The sequence below is a fragment of the Plodia interpunctella genome, chromosome 24, assembly GCF_027563975.2.
Source record: "Plodia interpunctella isolate USDA-ARS_2022_Savannah chromosome 24, ilPloInte3.2, whole genome shotgun sequence".
Taxonomy (NCBI): domain Eukaryota; kingdom Metazoa; phylum Arthropoda; class Insecta; order Lepidoptera; family Pyralidae; genus Plodia; species Plodia interpunctella.
Window position 1 is genome coordinate 1,387,021 of NC_071317.1, and position 22,347 is coordinate 1,409,367.

The following is a 22,347-nucleotide window of genomic DNA, read 5'->3' on the forward strand; positions in this document are numbered from 1 at the left end:
CTTTGACTTTGAAGGTACAAAGAAATCGAACGGGACTCGTAGCGTAGAACCATACGTCATCAGTGCAGGACTAGTGTTGTCGTCACGTAGTGCAGTGCGTATGCCAAGCAAAACTGTAGGTAAATCTTCTATCCACCTTGTACTGGCCTCTCACGCCATCTCTAAATATAAAATTGTCATAGATACAATTTGACATTAAACAAACTATTTTAACTTAACCGACGATTTGTGTTCTCGTGACCGAGACTTATATCTATTTTCCATCAATGACCTTTACTGCGTCTATTGCTATCTCATGGATTTGATAAGTACATCACGGAGTACCTACTAATTCCATGGGCTATCTATGCACGAATGTCAATTATTATTACATTTTTAAATCATAAACAGCCTTCTGGCATGCAATGCAGACTTTCAACTGCCAAAATAATTTCAAAATTTCGATTGGTAGATTCCACATCGAAAAAAATCTCTTGAATTCCATGACTAGTTACAATACTATTGATTTTTATTGTAATTTTTTTAAATGTTTTACGCCGATGTGTTTGCCAGTTTTCTTTTAATAGGTCAATAAAGCTTTTTAAAATATTTTATACAATATCTATAAATTATATTTTTTACATAAAATTAGCCAATATTGTTAATTTTACAATAAACTGATATTTTATTGATATATTATTAGTTTTAAATCTTAGACGATCCCAAAGACCAGCATTTTTTATTTATTTAGTTATGATTTTAATTTCTTAATTCTAATTCCTGTAAGAACCTTAATGCATTCGTAATAGTGACGAATATGCAATAAACTTGGCCAGGTTATGTGCTGTATTTATTAAATAATTCCTCCATTACATTCGCCAGATAAGGACAAAGCTAAATATTCTTATATCATTTATTCAAGTGTGAAACACATTACTCTTAATTGTACAATCGAGAAATAAGGGTCACCGTATATGGGCCAAAATATTTCTTGAATGTTGCCATGGAAAAATAAACTTATTTAATTTAATTGGCAAATAATATACAATGGCAAATTAAATATAAATAATGTATGTGTTCATTTTTATTTTAATATATTCAAAATTATAAAGATTAGCGGTTTTTGTTTTTCGATTACTTTAGCCTTGTCAGACCTATTTTCTGGATTAAATAATATTGTATAAGTAAGCACCTGCCTACCACAATGCTAACAACGTCATGCTAATTTTCAAAAAAGAACACCTATTTCTTATTTCAGACTTTCATATCACGGTAGTCAGACGACACCAAAGTATAGGAAATTAATTGCTACAGAAGATCAAACTTATATGGCCCCGTGAGGACGTCGTTGCTGTTGAATATTTGACGATAAAATTACTTTCTAAAATTGTTCCATTTTTTGGTAGACCACGCTTTAAGTTTTTAGTTAGGGCTATATATATATATATATATATATATATACTAGATGGAGTTTGATGAAAGTTAAGACAGTGCTGTCTGTTAGGATTATTACCTCGACATTTTCACAGGAGCATAAACGCATTTTGCAAGTTTGCAATATTTGTAGGAAATTGTATGTGGGGTTGATGGAAGTCATAATTACATAGGCCACCAGTCACAATCAGTCTCTCTCTTTCTTATCTTCGCGTGATCCCGTCAGTTGCATTCACGTCAAAAAAATTAACCTTTAAATTTTGGAGATTTGGAACTGATTTTATGGCTGCAATGCGTTGATGGGCGTCCTCTATGAGACACATGTCCCTTAGTCGCCAGGTACGACATCCACGAGAGAATATGGTATGGTCCTATTCTAGTGGGGCCCCACGTCAAACAAGTCGTTTCACAATAACACGGCCGCATCTCCGCCGAAGCCGTCGCTGCCGCTCTCGCTGCACACTCGAGTAGACTCTGTGTGCGACGGCCTTTAGCCACAGTAGTCACGCGAAACGTCCATTTGAGTTGACACAAGCAAAGTTTATAATTAAATCGTCGTTAGCAAGATTACGCACATTTAAGCGTTTATAGCGTATATTAGCATTTTCAATAAAAATTTAATGGCTTTTAAGTATTACTTGCTGGCACGTTTGATCACTAATGAGTTTCAAATAAGTATACTTGCTAATGCGTTTTTTTTTATGGTGGTGGTAGATTACGCTGAATATTTTTAGGTATTTTTTATATAAACCACTAGTATATAAAATCGTAATTTCATATATAAAATTTTGTAGTTCAAAAATTTTACCTACTTTCAATTTTCCAAGTAAATTGTAGCACGTTTGTTCACGGAACACATACAGATGAACTTTTGAGCCGGATGCAATACGTTTTATGCCTTTTAGATCCATCCTACTAATATCATGAATGCGAAAGTTTGTGACGATTAAAAATCATACAACTAAAAACATAAAAATAACGTGTCGATCTTTAAGCTCGTCTAAGATTTAAAACAAATAAAATACAGTGAAAACAATAATTTATTGTAAAATTAACAATATTGGCTACATTTGGTAAAAATTAAAATGTAACTTTTTTATCAACTAATAAAAAAAACTGGCGTTAAACATTTAAAAAATGAGAATAAAAATTAATAGTGCTGTGCTAGTCATGGGCAATTGTCAAATCGATTTTGTATCGTTTTATATCCACATAATTTACTACTCAAATACAATATTTTAGTAGTCTCTAGTTAATTATAAATAAATTAATATACTTAAGTATATTTACCAACTATCAGAGTATCAGACTGACCCGAAATGCTATAAATAAAATATATCTCATAAACAACAGTAATGTAATAACACTGATATTGTTTTTGTTAAATATGGCTAAGAGCGAGTCGCCTCGTGTAATCAAAACAAAGATGGTACGGGTCGACTAGAAGCGATTTTTAAATGTCCAATGTTGGCAAGGTAAATCCTTTGTCATCACACACACATTGACAAGTTTTATTGACTTATATATGCGTAATACAATAGATACAAGTGTGTACTTACCTACATAAATGGACATAAAACGGACAGACACTAAAAACAGTGGGTAACCCATTAATACATAGTCCAGTCACAGATTACATAATATCCCAGTAGTCGAGTACACTTGGAATGCAAGCAACATAAAGTGGAGAGGCGTTACAATAGCAACTTCAGCCCAGTAGAGGGACGATGCAGAAGATCCCATGCCTGCGTTATTGGCACTACCACGACCATAGTGTCAAAAGTAAACGACTAAGCAGACCTAAATGTACTATAACTAAATGTATTTATGTTAAACTCCATTTTCAATCGCACATTTAAGATTTACTAACGCGCCTTCTTCGGTAAAATCATAATATATTATACATCTAAGTCTTCCTAAGAAATCACAGACAGACTATCTATTTAAAAAACCCGCATCAAAACCCATTGCATAGTTTAAAAGATCTAAGCGTACATAGGGACAGACAGCGGGAAGCGACTTGTTGTAAAGTCATTCATCATTTATTAAAAAAGAAAATTATCATTGAAATAAAAGCCAAAGATAGTGAACTTGACTAAACAAATCAATAAAACAACTATCACAAAATGCAAGCAATTATAACAGTTTTTAAGTCATTAAAAGTTTCTGAAGAACAAACATAAAGATTATCAGACGTCGTAAAACGTTTACGATTTTATTTTGTCGAGGTTATCTGTCAGATAAAGTATTTTCAACAACAATCGGTTTTTGATGACGCTTTGTAAGATTTATAGGTACTGTATGTTGTTTCATTTAATCAATTGATCTTTGCTACTTCCACCAATGATTTTAAACTAAGTAATGGCCGACCAACGAATACACTTATGTAATTTCTCCCATTCTCTGCTATTTCTCTATAGCCCTTGGTCTTTTTAGAAAAAATATATATAAATTTAACAAATTTATATATAAAATTGATGACTTTATATAAACAATTATTATGTTATCAAAAATATGCTTAAATAAGATTAGCAATACATTTCGCTATTAAGTTTTTTTATGTTAGTCTATGGTATCCCACTGCTGGGCAAAGGCCTCCTTTTTACTTCTTCGTGGTAGAGAAAAATTATGTGATATTTGATTTTTGTAGTAGGTACAATTTCTTCTAATCAACATTTATTTTTATTATTTTTGTTTGTTTTTTCAATTTCCTAACCACAAGTGTCTTTATTTATAAGAAACAATTGGATATTGTCAAACCGACGAACACTAAATTAGTTTCAAAGCATTTGTGCAATACATACACTAGAATATTCAACACAGTACAAAACGATTTACAATATGAGGCGCTGAAGGAAGTTGAGAATGCAATATGAGGACATTCTGCATTCTCAACTTCCTTCAGGGCCTACTCTAAATAACTTTATAGGGAACATATAGTCGAAAACGAAAATCTACTAACATGTTATCTAATAATTAAAAGAGTTCAGCAAAGCAACTTGAAATGAACTACAAAACAATACAAAATAGTTTAATCAATCTTAATAGTCGACTACCAACCACTCGACTCGATTGTAAATCATTTGTCTAACCACTACATCACTACGTCAGTGCCCAACCTAACAACCATTATAAATCGCTGCTTTATAATGTCAGTTAATCGTCCCACACCAGCGTAACAACAAAGTAGACTCAAATTACATCCAATTATAAACCATTCAATCCTTTTTGGATGTGTACTGTGAAAAAAATCAAGCAACAATTACGGTAATTAAGTAAAAAGGCGCGTAACGAAACGAAAATGTGAGTGGCAATGCGCTACCAACCACATAACGACGTAGTGATGTGGCGATTCATTCGGTGCACAGAGTTGCCATGTCATTTAATTGACATATCAATTGATGCCCGTCCCAAAATTAATCTCAATAGCTTGGGTGATTTAATTCAGTTACTAAATATTGAGGATTAAATTAATAAATCATGGCAACATATTGTGAATGGAAGTCAAAATACTTCTTCGTTTAGATTATTAGATAGTAGATTAGATGCAGTTATTTTTTTCTTCTTCTTCTCATTAATTTTTTTTTATTGAGTGAAACATATACCTACTTAAACTAGCTACTACTGTGATTTGTCCTAATATAATACATATATATATATATATATATATATATATATATATATATATATATATATATATATATATATACACATTATTATAGTATATTATATTACAGATTGAGCTAGCCGCAAAGTAAGTTTGAGACTTGTGTTATGGGATACTAACTCATGTTATGGGAAACATTCAAGAGCCGGGCCAATCAGAAAAAGATCATTTTCCATCATGACCCGACCGGGGATCGAACCCGGGACCTCTCGATCCAGTGGCAAGAATTTTACCACTGCGCCACCGAGGTCATCAAGTCATAATATACTATATATATAGATTTTGCAGCAGTATATCAAAATAAAGTAATTTTTAGCTCCAAATGCACGACGAAAATCTATACTATTATTATAAAGAGATAAGCGTTCTGACTGTGAGTTTGTATGTTTGAGGCGGGTAATCTCCGAAACTGTCGAACCGATTTCAAAAATTCTTATACCATTAGAAAGGTAAAAGGAAATGAAAGGAAAATCATCGCTCACGGGAGCGAAGCCCTGGGCAACATCTAGTATCATATAAAAATATATATTAACAATAATCTCATTTCAATTAAAACAAATTCTTCTGTACCCCATTCGAAAATTGTACAAAAAAATGGTCGCGTTGAGCCGGTTTAATTAAAATTGCATTCATTGTGCTCGACTCATAAAAATATTATTTTTATTGTATAAGGGTGGCAGCATTGGCCGTGAAGGGTCTAGGGACGCGCCGTGTTATTTACCGAACGTTATTTGACTGATAATATTTTCTTTTGAGGGTTGAAATAGATAGGGTCTTTGTTGACATTGATAATGGCATTCTATTAAACTTTTGTAGCTACTGCATTTTTTTTTATTCGAAACAATTTGTCTTTATGTTTCAGTGCCAAGTTGTTATGTCATCAACATTGTACAAAAAGTTAGTATTGTGCAAGGATCGAAATTGTCGTCTTTTTATTTATTTTTGTATGTAATTAAATGCCTACAGTTCAGCCATTTGTGTTTTGGGTAAGCCTTTTTTAAATAAAAATGTGAAATTCATTCTTAGGTTATAAGATAACATATTCGAAAAAAAAAACGACATAACTGTATTCTAATTAGAACTAAACGGCTTAATTATGATTTTAAAAATATCGAGTTTAAATATTAAGTTAAACGTAAAGGATTTAAGCACGTTATTGGTTAACCAAACATTGCGATAATTAAAGTTTAATAAATCATTCATTCTCAATCACAGTTTAATAAACATGTACGAAGCAGCTGATATCGGCCGCAATTTCATTATATTATCTATAATTGAGTTATCTCCTTAATTACGACTAATGGCTCTTACAAAGTAAAAGGTCCAGGGTATCTATTGGTAATTATGAAATAAGGTCAAATGTTAGTGTGATATTGTGTTCATTAGCTAAGAAAATATGGGTACATATCACAACATGCAATAGGAATAAATTCATATATAATTAGGCACAAGAAATTGGCTGTAATTTAAAGTGTTTACCTAACGCAATAGAACACATAATTCTTATTTAATAATGTAAACATACATACATTTCATAAAAAGTATATATGCTTAAATATTATAAAATTATAGGTATATCGAAAAAGCTATATGTTTTAAAATATATATGGAATAAAACAAAAAATAATAGGTACTTCATAATTAAGCAATAGATACACTGAACAATTCTAAAGCTTAAAAAATCATGTAGATAAGTATCACTTCAAAACCGTTAGGTCCAAAATCCTAAAAGAGGGCCAATAAACAAAAATCATTTAACGGTAAAGAAAGCGGACGCTTTAACAATTTCAACACAAATAACATTAAACGGCGAAACAATGCAATAAACAAAACGATTAAAATTAATCTGTTTGTAGCATTGTTTAAATCCCTAGTTGAGTCAGGCCGCAGAGAATAGAAAAAAATAATAATCCTCTTCGAATTTCAAATCCTTAAAACAGCAAAAAAAAGTGCCTGCGTAAAAACGTCATGTCGACCGCGCTCTAAAACAATTCGATGAAAAAAGGATTTAACGCGCGCTTTTTTTCTTTTTTTTCAGACAACATTCTTTACGGTCGAAGATAACGGACCTTTATCATAATGGTTTTGTTCCGAGATAAGCTACCAAGATTTTTTGTAAGAAAACATTAATTTTGTCACAGTTTATTTTCATAAACTAATGATATAAACACATCTTATAAAATTTAATGATAATTTAGAAGTTGTTAAATTATAAGTTGACTAATAAAGATTAAAAACATTGTTACGCGTACGCGTACGAGGTTAATTTAGATACAAATATATTATTAGCTATAAGCTAATTTCATTAAATTAGTTACTCTTTTCTAAAAGTTATAAATCTACCTATTAGTAAAATATGTAACTGGATTTGTTATAGGTACATGTCACACATGCTTTTGAACTTATTTTTGAAAACAATAATGAGATCAAACAAATCTGGAATCGAGCGGGAATTGAACCCGCGCCCCTGACTATCCGAACTGGCATGGTCTCGAAAACACAATGGTCAAGAGCACTGTCCCGACGGGGCGCGGGTTCAATTCCCGCTCGATTCCATAATTTTTTCATTACTATTATTTTCAAAAATATGTAACTATGCAAAAAGTACATAAAACATATTAAAATATTTTAAAGTTTGAATCCTCGAATACTCGACTCAATTTCCGCCGGCTAATTTTACATTTTTTATCTAAATATTTTAAAAAGAGAGACAGGAAATATTTACACAATTGTCACTTTTTTGATCGAATTTATTTTATTGTTCTGATAAATAAATGTAAATATATTTGTTATATAATGTGACAAATATGCCTACTATGTACTTATAAATAAATAACCAAGTAAAAGTGGTTTCGTTATTTCCAAAAAATGTCAGCATATTTAGCAACATCTAAAATATGAGTAGGTATGAGTTGTCACCAAAAACAAAGCGGATTATGCATAATATTATAATATTTCTTTAAATTTCCTGTAAGCTACAAGACCAAATTCGACATTAATATGCTAATGTGCAATAAATAATGACTAATGTGATCAAAATTGGCACATCATCTGTTTTTACAACTCAATTATTATGGTAATACATAATAATAAATTACAATCTACATATCTAATAACACGATATAACTTGAATATTGTTTTCTAATAAGAAAATTGAACTTTCTTCTTAGTTTCTCTGTTTGGCATTAATGAGTGATTATCACCAAATGCCATTGATCTAGTTAAAGTATCAACATTGTTTTTATTATCTTCATTATATGACTGATTATAATAAATTACTTAACTATAGTTAAGTAATTTATAATATTATAATCAGCCGTTTGGAAAATATCTCAGTCTAATAACTAACCGTTTAAATGGTGTTTTCTTTATTTAGATGACCTCTTAGTATGTGGACCTAACTCCCGGATCTTTATTGAATGAACTTTACACCATAAATTAAAGTATTACGTATTACGAGTTCGAACTTTTAGTTTTCTACACTTAGTATTAAAACTTTTAAATTACTTACCTCCAGGAAACCTATGCGGAAATATCCTTCCATGTCTATTGATAAGCCACGGGTAAAGTTGATATGATTCTCTGGGCACCGGCGCGGCGGGATGCGGCGGTGGGTGAGGCGGCAGGGGACCTCCGAACCCTTGCTGCTGGTGTGCCAATGCCGCAGCCAACGCTGCCCCTTGAAAATGCGCTAGGAACTGATGATGATGACTTTGAGCTTCCAGATAAGGTAGTCTCTTCAACTCTGGCGAAGGAAAAACTGCCGGCAACGCACTTGGCCGTAGCAATGGCCGAGGAGATGGACTTCTAGGACTCGCCACAGGAGAAGGCGAGCCTGGACTTGCCAAAGGCGGCGACGCATGTTTAGGTCTTTCTGAACCCCCTACGATACTGTCTATGCTAAATCCTATCTTCGGCTTCGATGGCACCGCCACCACAGGGGTCGGTGCGAGAGGCATCATGCTTTTGCACACAAGTCCGACACAAAATATCACCAAATCTCAGAAGCACATGTCACACAAAGCACAATCCATTTTCGTGACGCGTACGCGCGATACGAACGCCGTGGTGGCGCGCGACCGAATGAGCCTCGGAACTGAATTGACGCCCGTAGCGCGGGATAAAAAAAATAACGAACATGGACGTCTCGCCCGCTATTGGTCCGCGTTATCCGATGGGTGTTGACGCGTCTCTATGCTGCCACTCTTTATTCCGTTATGCGAGACACCATTGGTCAAAAGGCGTGTAGAGGTGTTATTTGAATTCGGAACGCTTTCCGAGTGGGCGGTTTGTGTTAAGAACTCATGATTTAACCAGTCAAATGGGGTATTACATCAGATTTGTCCGGGTCAATGAGGATGAGAGTGCTTTTGAATTTTGCTGGTTACGATTCAATTAGTGCGGCGATTGGGTAGGTTATTCAGCCTCGGTTTGCTCGCTTTTGGCGAAGCGCGCGGGCGCCTGTTCGCTGCCGCTTTTGGAGTGCAATACTTTTAATTAACTGTGATGGTTTATTAGCTTTAATCACTTTAATGGCGAGAGCTACGGCGAATTCTCCCTGAGTACTGCGGACTGCAGTCGCGCTACGTAACGGACGTCGAGTCCGGTCGATTTCTTTAATTATTTTAAATTTGTTGCCGTTGCCAGAGATTACTTTATGTTGTTGATTTAATTTTAAATTAAACCGATAAGGATTAAATTTCACGCAAATTTTACGCCGTTATAAACTAAACAGTGTTTGGTAAATAGTTTGATTTTTTAATTAAAATTGTTATTGTTCGAGCGAGTATGTAACTGCTGTGATTGATTTTTGTTTTATGAATATTTCCTATAAAATTGTAATTATTTGCTTGCTTTATCGCTAGTTTAGATTTATAGATTATTTGGAATTAAACTTCTCTATTTCAAATAGCATTTGATTTACAACGTCATTGTATTCGCGTTTTAAGTGGGCAATACTATTTTATATTTGCATAAAAAACTAACAAATATGAATTTCATAACATTGTTTGTTGTAGGTTTACGATATGCTTTCGTTTAAAATAAAATGCCAACAATAAAAATCTTTTATAACCACCTTATGCTCAGTATTTGATATCATATCACCTTTTCTATATTCTGAGCTTACCACCTTAGATTAATAATACCACCTATTTAGGTTAGCAGGTTAGTTAGTTCATTTTCATTTTGGATGAAAAATGCCTATGACAAAATGTTTGTTTAATGCTTTCAAAACTACACAAAGTTAATTATATAGCGCTATGGCGGGTATATACCTATCTAAGGGGGTCGAGAGGTGAAGAAGAATTGGCGCAACAAATTTCACGGCGTGCGCATACTTTCTAAATTTATCCTCATGTTTTTTTTTCTTTATCGATCCATTTCAAATGACTTTTAAATCGATCATCAGAAAACATGACATAAATATATTAATAAATAAATAAATGAGGACAAACCACACATATTGAGCTAGCCCCAAAGTAAGTTCGAGACTTGTGTTATGGGATTATAACTCAACGATACTATATTTTATAACAAATACATATATAGATAAACATCCAAGACCCGGGCCATTCAGAAAAAGATCGTCGGGGATCGAACCCGGGACCTCTCGGTTCAGTGGCAAGAACTTTACCACTGCGCCACCGAGGTCTTCAGACATGTATGTCTGAGCAGCCAGCATTCTTAAGTTTCTCACAACATCAAAAATGCACCAAAATCTTATCAGCTCATTGCACCCAACTCTGGGGTTATAGAGATTATCATCTTGGGTCACCCATCCGGCCGGCGGCCGCGCCCGCCACTGCTTATCTCACAAGATCGAAGGTACACACGCACCTACGCCTACCACTTCCCGGGACCTATTCAATATCTACATCTACAAACATACAAACAAATTGTTATAAAAAAAAAATGTTTGATTTTTCGTAAGAAAGATTTTTCATATTCTCAAGGCAGGCGTTTCCAAGGCAAGCCGGGATATAAAATTACCCACGAATCTTCAAAATTTTAAGGTAATTTTTTACGTTTACCCCGGCCCTATTTCAACTTATTACAATTGCTTATAACAAGACTTATCGCTGATAAAATATATGTTTGTATATCAATCTGACTCACGTATTTAGCAATTTTCATAGACCACTTGCTTCCGGTGAAGGAAAACATCGTGAGGAAACCTGCACAGGCACCCCAAAAATTTAATAGTCTTCTGATTACTGTGAAAAAATCGAGTCCTTGTTTTATATAGAACTTTTATGTAATACTGTAACTAAAGTCTTTTTTACAAAAAAATTTCATTTTCGCCCCAAGCTTTTAACGTCGTCATTGAGATCGTGTTGCATTCAACGCATTACAAAAGTAAACCGCTGAGGATTCACACGTTGCGAGCCGATCCTGGGTGCACAATCTGGTTATGCTTGTGTCATAACATATGTCATGTCATAACGTATGTCAAAGTGTATGCCGAATCCGGCAAATTTGATTTACAGCTAGCATAATGGGGCGTGTGCGTCCGTTTCGCGGTCGGTGTGCACGTACCTTTAGTTAAATTAGGTCGCATTTTAAATATAGCACAGTATCTAAGCGTTAAGTATATTTATGATGATTTCCAGCAAGTCTGAATCGGTGTTTAGGAATTCAAATCAAGTCACGATAGGTGAGATAATATAAGTGTTTGTAAAGCGATGCTGTTTTTGTGTTTGCTTTGAGCGCCATTGACTTGTTACAGTACCTAGGAGGTAACTAGATTAAACAAAAATGCTGCTGGGAACAAATGTAAAAAAAGTTTTATGTATTAGACGGTACACTTTTGGCAAACGGGACCACAGCACGATAATATCCATGCAGTGGTCCTTCCAGTAGTAAATGTAACTAGGATTAGGAGATGGTATCCAACCATAGGGATAGGGACCAACACTGTTCAAATGAGTTTCTTTCGGCATTTCTTCTCAGCAGTGGTCGTTCCGAAATGCCAGTAGTTTGTAGCTTGTGAGAAATAACTATAAATATAAAGATTGACGAGAAAAAGTGCCTGTGAAGGTCTAATTTCTGAATAAATGATTTGAATTTGAATTTGTATCCAGTCCCACCATTACAACCGACACAAACAGGTAAAATACCTCTAATCTCAAATGCTTGGCTTTAAAAGCATACACTTCACGTTTGAAAAACATTCAATATCTATGGTTTTGATAAATACGGAGACAAATAATGCGCCTGTAGTTACCTATATGTGTGTTACGTAAAACCGTTTTACTTATTAATTATATTACCTACCTATTGTCAAATTTGTTCAAATTTTTCTTCTCCAATTCACACAGACATCCTTAGTAGTCAGACCATTGATATATTGAATATGGCAACCCAAAAAAAGGAAGAGTATTTACCATGTTATTCATATAAAAGTTACAAACATACATCAAGCTAAAGTAGGTTTTGTCTCTTTCTGTCAATGGCAAATATTATAAAGTGCACAGTGACAAAACATATATAGCTTTAACGCTTATGCTTTAACGTTTTTATGAATTACTAGATGTTGCCTGGGGCTTCGCTCACGTGGGAATTTTGAGATAAAATATAATCTATAGCAATCTTGGATAATGTACCTTTCTAATGGAGAAATAATTTTTGAAATCGGTTCGGTAGTTTCTCTCAAACTGAACTAAACGCTAATCTCTCTATAATAATAGTTAGATGGGTTAGTCCAGTCTATTACAATATAAGTCTATGACCCTACTTTATCCCACGAAGCAAGCACCTACTCGTCCTATCATTACCTATTACTGAACACACAATCACCCTACTTTGGAGCGGCGCAAATTGGGTGATTGTGGGTGATTGGCGATTGCGCTCACGCTTGGCTATCTAGCTCCTTCAGGAATGTTTGTTTTGGACCCTAGGGTATCTGTGACCTATGAATGAGCTTACCCGTATAAGTACTTAAGTACCCAGTGTATTTGCTCATTGTATACCCATACGCAGTGTGCCTAAATCGCGTTATGCCTAGACCAAACCAGATGTTTAAGGCCAGAGGCATTTAAGGTTCATTGAGATTTTAGATCAATTAGCGAGGTGGGCTTAGTGAGACTAAGTTTTATTAACCCCAGACACAAAAAGAGGGATGTTATAACTTTGACGTGTGTGTGTGTGTTTATGTCATTTTGTCTGTGGCATCATAGCTACCAAACGGGTGAACCGATTTGGATAATTATTTTCTGTTAGAAAGGTGACTTAATCGAGAGTGGCTTTGTTATTTTATAGAAGTGTGGTGGGTATTTTTTAAAATTTTAAACTTTAAATGAAAATTTTGACAACAGTTACTTTTCGACCTTCCCTCAACCTTACTATAGACAACTGAGTAAGAACTTACGTAAGAAAGAAGATCTGGAGGAAAATTCCCAGTAGTTCAACTACTAAGACTACTCAGAAGGACTACTCGGAACTATCTAGAAATAGACTAGACCAATCGTGGATTTTTTTTATAGTATAGGGCATGAGAGCATGCGGATTGATGATGGTAAGTAAACACCGCAGTCCGTGGACACCTCAGAGCCACGCCTCATTGCTCAGTCGTGCTCCGTTGCGACGACGCACCACGTTGTAGCTCCGTTGTTTTCTATAGGTTTGTGACTGACATGCGTTGACGTAGGTACGTCGAAACTTCATGCTATTTCTGCGTTGTCTGTCGACAGACGTCAATACGACGGAGCAATGGGCCATGGCTCTTACCAAAGTATAATAATGACTTTGCAGTTGCAAAAATGCTCTATATACCTATTATCAACTAGCTTTTTCCCGCGGCTTCGCTCACGTGTTTTCCCGCGGGAACAGTTATTTTTCCAGTATAAAAGGTACCCTATGTCCTTCTCCATACTTTAAACTATAATGTATGCAAAATTTCAAGAAGATTGGTTGAGTAGATAGAGCTTGAAGAGGTAACAAAAAACAAACTTACTTTTCATTTATAATATTACTTAGGACTAGATGTTGCCCGGGATTTCGCTCACGTGGGAATTTTGAGATAAAATATAGCTCTTTATATAATAGTATAGATTTAGATATAGCAGTATAAATCATGGAATTAGTAGGTACTTAAAGTACTTAACTACTAAATCCATGGTGAAGATATATATATTCGACTAGTACTGCCATCTACTGACAACAAAACGCACTGCAATAATAGCTTGTCTAGTATTATACTATCGGCAAACAGTTCGCCGAACTCAATTCAATTGTCTATTACCGGCATTATGCCAGGCGCGCTCCCAATGCTCAGTCGCGCTCCGTTGCGACGAGGCACCGTGTTGTAACCATGGATTTAGTAAGTACTTCGGACAACCCGAGTGCCTACCTATTAATTCCATGGGTTTGAGTTTGACCTTATTGCATAGTTTGACATTGACATGAGTTGACGTACATAATCGAAACTTTATACATTTTTTTTTCATCCGTCGACGGATGTCATCATGACGTGTTATGTCGCAGCCAGCGCAACTGAGTTCATCCGTGTCAATTTCAACCTTAACGTTGGCAAAATCGTCGTTTTGGCGCAACGATGGAGCCATGGAATGAAAAAAAAAAACTGAGTTCATGAAATAATTCCCGGACTCTTAAGTACGTATTTAAAAGCAGTTTATTTTCAAAAATTCAATTTGCCGGGCTAAACTGAAAATTGCGATACTGTAACTACTTAGCAACCGAATTTTACTTTATTATTTTTACTTATATATTTATTATTATTATTTTTTATTTCAGTCATACAGGCCCAGCGATGTGGCTAATGACGCAGCATATAGCTGAGCTGGTTAATAGGTAACCTTTTCGGCTTTGATTTTCGAATTTTCCGGTATTAAGTTCGTATAAAATCAGGTATGTTTTAGCTATGTAAATGTGTTTTGTCTAGCCGAATAAAGTTTTTGTTTCTTTCTGTAGTTGCCAGAGCGAAGCAAGCGATGTCTACAAATCAACTGGGGACAGAATTTTTTTTTTGTATGTTTGTAACGCGATACTTTTCAAACCGTTGGTCTATTTGTGATGAAATTTAAAAGTTATGCACGATCCGTCAATAGAATTTGTAAGTTCGCGGGGCATCAAAATCGGTTGAGCCATTTTTGAAATATTCGCAATTTTGTAAAAAACTCATCGAAATTTGTTGTGGTCTAAGTTCGCAGCGAACAACTAGATCTAAATTCTGTCAACGAACTCCATCTAATATGGTCCAAATGACGTTGTGTGTTCAACATTAAATTACTTGTTATTACGGGGCAGTGAGGCAGTGGCGTGGTGGTGCGGTGGTTAATGGCCCGTATGGTGCCGGTTCGATTCCAGATGATCGATACGTAGGGATGGACCTGTCGATAATTTTGCGACGTGCGGTTCCCGCTCTAAAATAAGACTACCTACTCCATATTAACCCGTTGATGTCGTACGGCCGACTCCTGTTCACTGCATATAAGAGATAAAGTCGCTTACCTTTGTCTGTATGTCCCTATGTAAGCTTAGATCTTTAAAACTGCGCAACGGATTTTTATGCGGTTTTTTTTAATAGATAGTATGATTCTTGAGGAAGGTTAAGGTGTATAATTTATTATGGTTTTACCCAACGAAGCCGGGACGGGCCGCTAATAATAATAATATAAACATAATAATAAAATCTTTATTCGAGGCAACTTACTGGCTCACAATAGATACTAATAAATAAACTTAAAAACTATGTTAAATCAAATTTCGTAGTTTGTGTCCACGTACTTATATATATATAGATAATTGAACGATTTAAAAAAAGTCTAATTTTATGAACTATACTTAAATAAAATGTTTTTTTGTTATTTTGTTATAAATAGCATGCTTCATTCATTCATTTTGCATACCCATAGTCGGTAAAATATGTATAGATTTCCGTTTTTTCTTATACCTAACGCCAATTTGTAACCTAGTCACGTTTAATGCAAATATTATTTTGTTTATTACTTTATGATAGGCAAATATGCTTATTGTACCCTGCGCAAGCGGAGCGTCGGCCTGGTGCGGCGCATGCGAGCCAGCTCCAACAACACCCTGGCTATGATAGCGAGCCGGCTGGACAGCGTCTACATCAACCAATGCTGTGGACATAATGCAATTCAATTTATTTAAATTGCATTATATAATTATTATTAATCAGTTAAAAACGTGTTACTAACCCTAGATTCTTACATTTATTTATATATTTACTAACAAATTTTTTTATGAGTCTTGATGCTCGAAAGAAAGAATATTATTATTGTTATTCTCAAAAAAAATGACATGAGGAATGAAAATCGAATGAAACCGACAGCATGATCAGATAAAAGAGAAAAAGATCTGTTGATGAGAAATTATTTGATTTTATCACGAAAAAAAACTATGTATACTTATGTAATTACTCTAGCAAATTGTTAATAAATTATCAGTAGCCAATAAATATTACGATTACTGTTTTGAATCTCAGTGGAGAATCAATTTCGTCGGAATATATGTTCATAACTCGAATCCTTGAAAAAAAAACCTTTTATTTAAAAAAAATGTTTTATTAATTTATTTAAGCAATAAAGGTCATTTTACACATTTAGCTTGCAATTTTCAATCTGTGAGATGTATACAATTTTTTTTTTATATTTTCTCTTCACCGACCAAACTATCGATATCGACACAAACGAATCAGCGCAGCCCTAGCGGAATCAATCATAAAAGTGTCGTTGGAACAATGACTGTGTGTGGGCGACGCGGGCGGTCTCGTTACCCGACTAATTGTCTATCGATACTTGATCAACTACTGTTTAATATCGATATACATTTTGAGATTATAAAATTTTACGCCCATACAAAATGATAATTCAAAATTAATTCGGCGTTGTTTTCGAGCATAAATCATTATAAAAGGTTAGTGCCATTGCTACGTTGCGTCGACGTAGCATGTTGCGAATGCGTTGTTTTCCATAGGTTTTGAGATTGACGTGCGTTGACGTACGTTGAATCTCTATAAAATCACTGCGTTGTCCATCGACGGACATCAAAACAACGACCGAAACGGCAAAAGCGCGGCTGTCGGACAACGACTGAGCAATAGAGCTGCACTTTTTACGTAATTAGGTATAATCTTACACATCATAAGCAAAGTTTTTGTTAATTGTGTTCCTTTCACATATTTATTTCCATTGCCAGCTGTTTCAGTTCTAGATACCATAAGCTTACTTTTTTCTTTATCTATCCCAACTAATATTATACCTAAATGCGAAAGAAGTTAAGTAGTTTTGTTTGTTACCCCTTCAAGCTTTATCTACTCCACCAATCTTCTTGAAAATTTGCATAGGTACTTAGGTAAGTACATGTAGTTTGGACATAGGAAAAAATAACTGTTACCGTTGGATATATATACGCTTGCGAACTCGCGGGCATGAGCTAGTTCCATATAATTGGCCTTCCTGGGACACTTCTTTCATGTAACACTTGGAAGTAATGGCGAATACTAACGCCATCTACCGATAGCAACATTACATCCGTTTTTCTGCTACATTGGTAATTAACTAATAAAAATCATAGAGCGTTACGATAATAAATTATTAAATTAATGTGTCATTAAATAGCACAATAAAATACAAAAAGGTGTTATTCTAACACTTTTATTGTATTTAATTGAAGTAAAAACTTTTTTAGGTGCATTGAGCGATTTATTTTATTTGTATTGAAAATGAAGCTATAGGTAAGTAGGTACTATAGGCAATACTGTGTTTAAGTATTTGTTAGACAAATTAAAAAACCCTTGACTTTAAATATTAATTTCGCTACAGCTTTGGAACGGCTGAACCGATTTTGATCACACATATCTAAGAACCACCGCATAAAAATTAGAAAACAAATAAAAAAAACGGAATATATATTTTTAGTATTTAGGTATAAATAGAATATTTAGGTCCTTACACTTGGATTTGTAATATTTTTTTTGCAGAAAGAGACGATGGGAAGAAAAAAGGTGATTTGATTTGATTTCATAAAAAAATAGAAGAGGGCTAGACGTGACTGGCGCGACAGCACAAGAGTGCCAACGATTTTTATTCACACTTCATCACTTAGATCATTTGTTAGTGTGGTTTCCATAATGCTTAAAATAATTTATTTCGAAAATAACTATTTACATAAAGGAATGTTCAAAATCCAACACATACAATCGTTATTTATTAATAAGTAAATAAATAACGATAAAAATATCACATTATTCTCACACTTTTTTGACGCAACCTCTAGTACAACAAGGCTCCATTCCAATTCTAGAATATTTTTTCCCTCCATTTTTAAAAAACATGTTGAAAGAAAATTGTTTTCTTGTCTATGCCGCCTACGCTCATGGTAGCCTATGAATTCTACCAAAGCGAGTTTTTTTCTAACAACCTGTGAGCAATTTCCCAGCTATCTGTAAACAAAATCAGTTTAATCGTATGTAATTTGCGATTATAATATAAGTCATAAAGTTAATAAGCTCACCTCGCTGGTTACGGACCCATTATTTATATAGATAAATATCTTCTTGTGTTTATGTATTAATCTGTTTAGTAAGGCTAGCGGACCATGGGCATCAACGCTCTATGGCTGAAGAAGTAACGGAAAAACGCATCAAATCTACTACTCACTTTGATATCACCTACGATCGACCGACTTGGTACCTAACCAATAAAACCATACGCAAAAATATAAATTTATATTCTATGCCTGATTTCGGTACTTACTTAGTTAAAAGTTAAAACCCAAGTCACGATAAGACGTAAGTACATTAAAACTATTGTCGTTATTAACTTTTGTCTAGTTCGTTTATAACAGAACTTCATTGTTACAAACAGTTTTTATGCTAACACGAAACCCCTAATCAAGCCAAATGCTTCTAGCGCTAGAATTGATTATGCTAATAACACCTTTCCTTATCGAACGCGTTTTGTAACAACAAAGGAACCCAAGTGTCAGGACTTTTAATCTTAATTGCGTCCAAAAAGGGCGCAGACAACATTAACCTTTATAAAGATTTGTTTAATTTAACTAAGACTAACCATGAATATCGCCTCTTCTCAACACGTTCGAAAAAAAAAAGATTGCCATGATGCGAGAAAATTATCGATATCGATTATTTGAAAACGGAACACGGCCATTTTGTTAAACATAGCGTTTAATGGGCATCTGCGCACGCCTTTTAATGGCTTCAAGATTAATTTAATATTTTGTAATTGCTGTTTTTACTTCCGTCGATGTTTTAATGAGGAATTATTTTGATTTTGTTTGATTAGTTCCTATTTACGCGAGCAGATTAACAAGTTTATATGCTGGATATCTTTTAAAAGAGATCTTTAGATATCACCATATTTTCTACTACATAACGTAAATAGATTAATAAGTGATCATATTTTGTTTTATTTAAACTTAGCTGTTATTGACATTTTAATTTCAGATTTACTTTCTCTACAGACCAAAAATCATACAAAAAATAGGCTTTAATTTTTGATTAGGTAATACCTACCTACTTAGTTGAATAACCAAAAAAAATCTACTTATACTTATCTAGACAACGTACAATCGAAGATATAATTTAAACCTGCCACATTACCAAATGAACTACAATTATTTATTACAGTTAACAAGTAAACAGAAACTCGCTTTAATAATACAAAACCCTTTTTTTCTTCCCCTAATAACACCTTACAAAGGTTCATTAAAATCCCCGTACCCTACGGCACCCAATAAAAGACCTCAAACTATTTCTGTTTGTTAATTTCTTTAATTACTGTAGAAACTACGAAACCGTCAATTATTGTTTGAAAAATAAACATGGACGCCAGAATACGAGGCCGGACTACTTATTCTTAATAACTTTTAACAGAGATGTAAGTTAAACCCTGAAATAAGAATATACTGGTTTGTTCGGTAGGACATTGATATATTGCTTGAAACATGCTTGAAACGGAACGTATCCCCGCTAATCGTTGTTTCGTCGAGTTCAAAAATGGAAGAAACTATTTTTATTTTTTAAAAGTTTTACTTTTTAGTTTCCCGAATAAATCGTACGAAATAATTTTTCTTTTTAATTTTACGTTATAGAAATAAGTAGCGACGTACTTGTTATTATATTTTCTACTAACGTAAATAAATATTTCTACTAGTTAGTAGAAATACTTTCATTAGTTTTAACGAAAGTAAATATTCTTATTACTTAGATACTTATATTAATCTTAATGTCCTTATGGATAATAAGTATAATATATCGTTGATAAGGATATCTATTATATTTAGAAAGATACCATCAAGATACATTATAATTACATAACTACGTAATACCCTTATAAGTATAAATAAGAACATAAACTAATATTTATATTATAGTTAATAATATTACAATTTCAAAATTTCAATTTCAAACGTAAAAATAAGTATTTAGTAGTAAGTACTTTACTATGTTTTATTCTTGCAAGTAGGTAAGTACCTATTATTGTATGAAATATAGTGTAGAGATTCAAAAGCTAGGACTCTTATAATAGACTCCAGATCTGGCCTAGAACAGCACCACACCATATCCTCACATCCAACCCGGGACCTCTCGGTTCACAGGCAAGCGTTTTACCACTGCGCCACCGAGGTCAAGGTCGTCGTTTTGCCGTTAAGTTAGTTATAAAATCGCAGCTGTATATCCAAATATTAAAAATTTAATTTTCAAGCCGATCCTGAACTTTAATGCATAGCCGCGAAAGAAATTTCCCGCTCACACGAGAGAAATTATTGAATTAAAAAAAGCAGCTTGTTTGTCTATGATCAAACCTGGTATAATAGCCAGCGGCCTCGGCCGGCCAAGCACACCGTGTAAAAAGCTTGTAAAAAGTTTAGGCTATTAATTGTGCCGCTTTGGCGCCCAAAGTGGATGCTATGGCTGGCCGCACGCACGACGTTTTATTATACTTAACGTTAACGTTTTGTTAGTCGCTCAACTGAATAAAACTCCTGTTTTAGTTACTGTTTACAAATAATTTGTTCTAATTAAAAGTTCGTCGTTTCAATCTCACTCAATAATCTATAATCTCCGCATGATTCCGGTTGCGTTCGGGGCAGTAACGCCGTAAAGCCCGGGGTCAACGTAAAAATAACCTCAAAATGATAAAAATTCCGCTTTAATTTTACAACCAGCCGCCTAGCCGATATCTACCCTTAGGGAATGCTATTATTGCCTAACAGCCGTAAGTCGTTAAGTCGACTCATAGTAGTGGTCCTATTCGGACCACACGCCACAGTAAGATGTCTACTAAATCGTCTATATATTTACTTACTAAGTAATAAAATAAGTACTGTGATTAAAGCAGAATTTATCGTCTTTGGAGAAAATGTTGCATAAAGTTTGCTGCGCCGCTTCTTCTTCACCTGCGCTATGGAAGTCCGCAGTAGACTTTGTTTTAAGCAATTTTTTGTCAATAAGTCAAGTATTTTGAATATATTTTTTTATTATTTTATCCTCGATACCCAGCAGTTTTTATCCGCGTCGAAAACGCGCTTCACCCGCGCAGCACTAACCACCCTTAGACCGCGTTAAATTAATATTTATCGTTGACATTTCATGTCGTGCCTTGCCCACATTTAATTGTTGGTAATTTTTATACATTGCCTTTTTACGTGAGCTGTTATCAGTTGGAATTTCACGTTGTAATTAAAAACTTTCTGTTGCATAGACAATATAAAACTCTTAGCGCTAACAAATCTTGGCTAATTGTGAGACTTAATGAGATGATTGTACCCGCAACAGATTTAAACCCTTTTTCTTGGTAACGTTACTTGTCTCACAAACTCAAACTTTTTTTGGATTTGCAGTAGCAAGGCAAAAAAAATTCAACTATATTAATTTTCGTTTTCTTATATTATGCCCCGCGTTTGACGAAATAATCCCGTTTTTTTACTAAATAAGACTCAAAATCCCGCCAAAAAATCTAGCAACGCTGAATACACACTGCCTTGCGCCAGTAACTGTGACGACACGACAATTACCCTCAAGACTCCGGGGCCAATTGAGACTTGTCACCATAAATCATCACGAAAATTACAAAAACCTACAGCATAATTATTTCCATTATACCACGGTAATGTCAAAACGGCCAGATGTCTTAATTAGCTGAAAGATATATCTCGATCAATCAATATAATAGCCGGGCGTCCATCTTGTCTTTCGACTCGTTAGCATTTAAAACAAAATGCTTGCGTGATAATACATTTTCTACGTGAGAGTTATTTTC

The 22,347-nt window shown here is 34.3% G+C and overlaps 1 protein-coding gene and 1 long non-coding RNA gene across 3 annotated transcripts in view; one reads left to right on the forward strand and one right to left on the reverse strand.

Moving 5' to 3' along the window:
* The window catches only part of LOC128680628 (homeotic protein empty spiracles-like), a 30,795-nt gene extending 21,200 nt beyond the window's left edge, over positions 1-9,595 (reverse strand). Inside the window, exon 1 of the mRNA XM_053763903.2 lies at positions 8,592-9,595. Coding sequence (XP_053619878.1) covers positions 8,592-9,042 — 451 coding nt within the window. The 5' untranslated portion in view covers positions 9,043-9,595. The remainder of the gene's footprint in view (positions 1-8,591) is intronic.
* A 5,013-nt stretch (positions 9,596-14,608) lies between these two features.
* On the forward strand, positions 14,609-16,637 carry LOC128680629 (uncharacterized). 2 transcript variants are annotated; one of them, XR_008405878.1, is made up of 3 exons: positions 14,609-14,692; positions 14,834-14,947; positions 16,059-16,637. It is a non-coding gene; the product is annotated as an uncharacterized LOC128680629 (long non-coding RNA). The 2 variants fall into 2 exon arrangements; XR_008405879.1 differs by having other exon boundaries at positions 14,834-14,890.
* Positions 16,638-22,347: the final 5,710 nt, after the last annotated feature.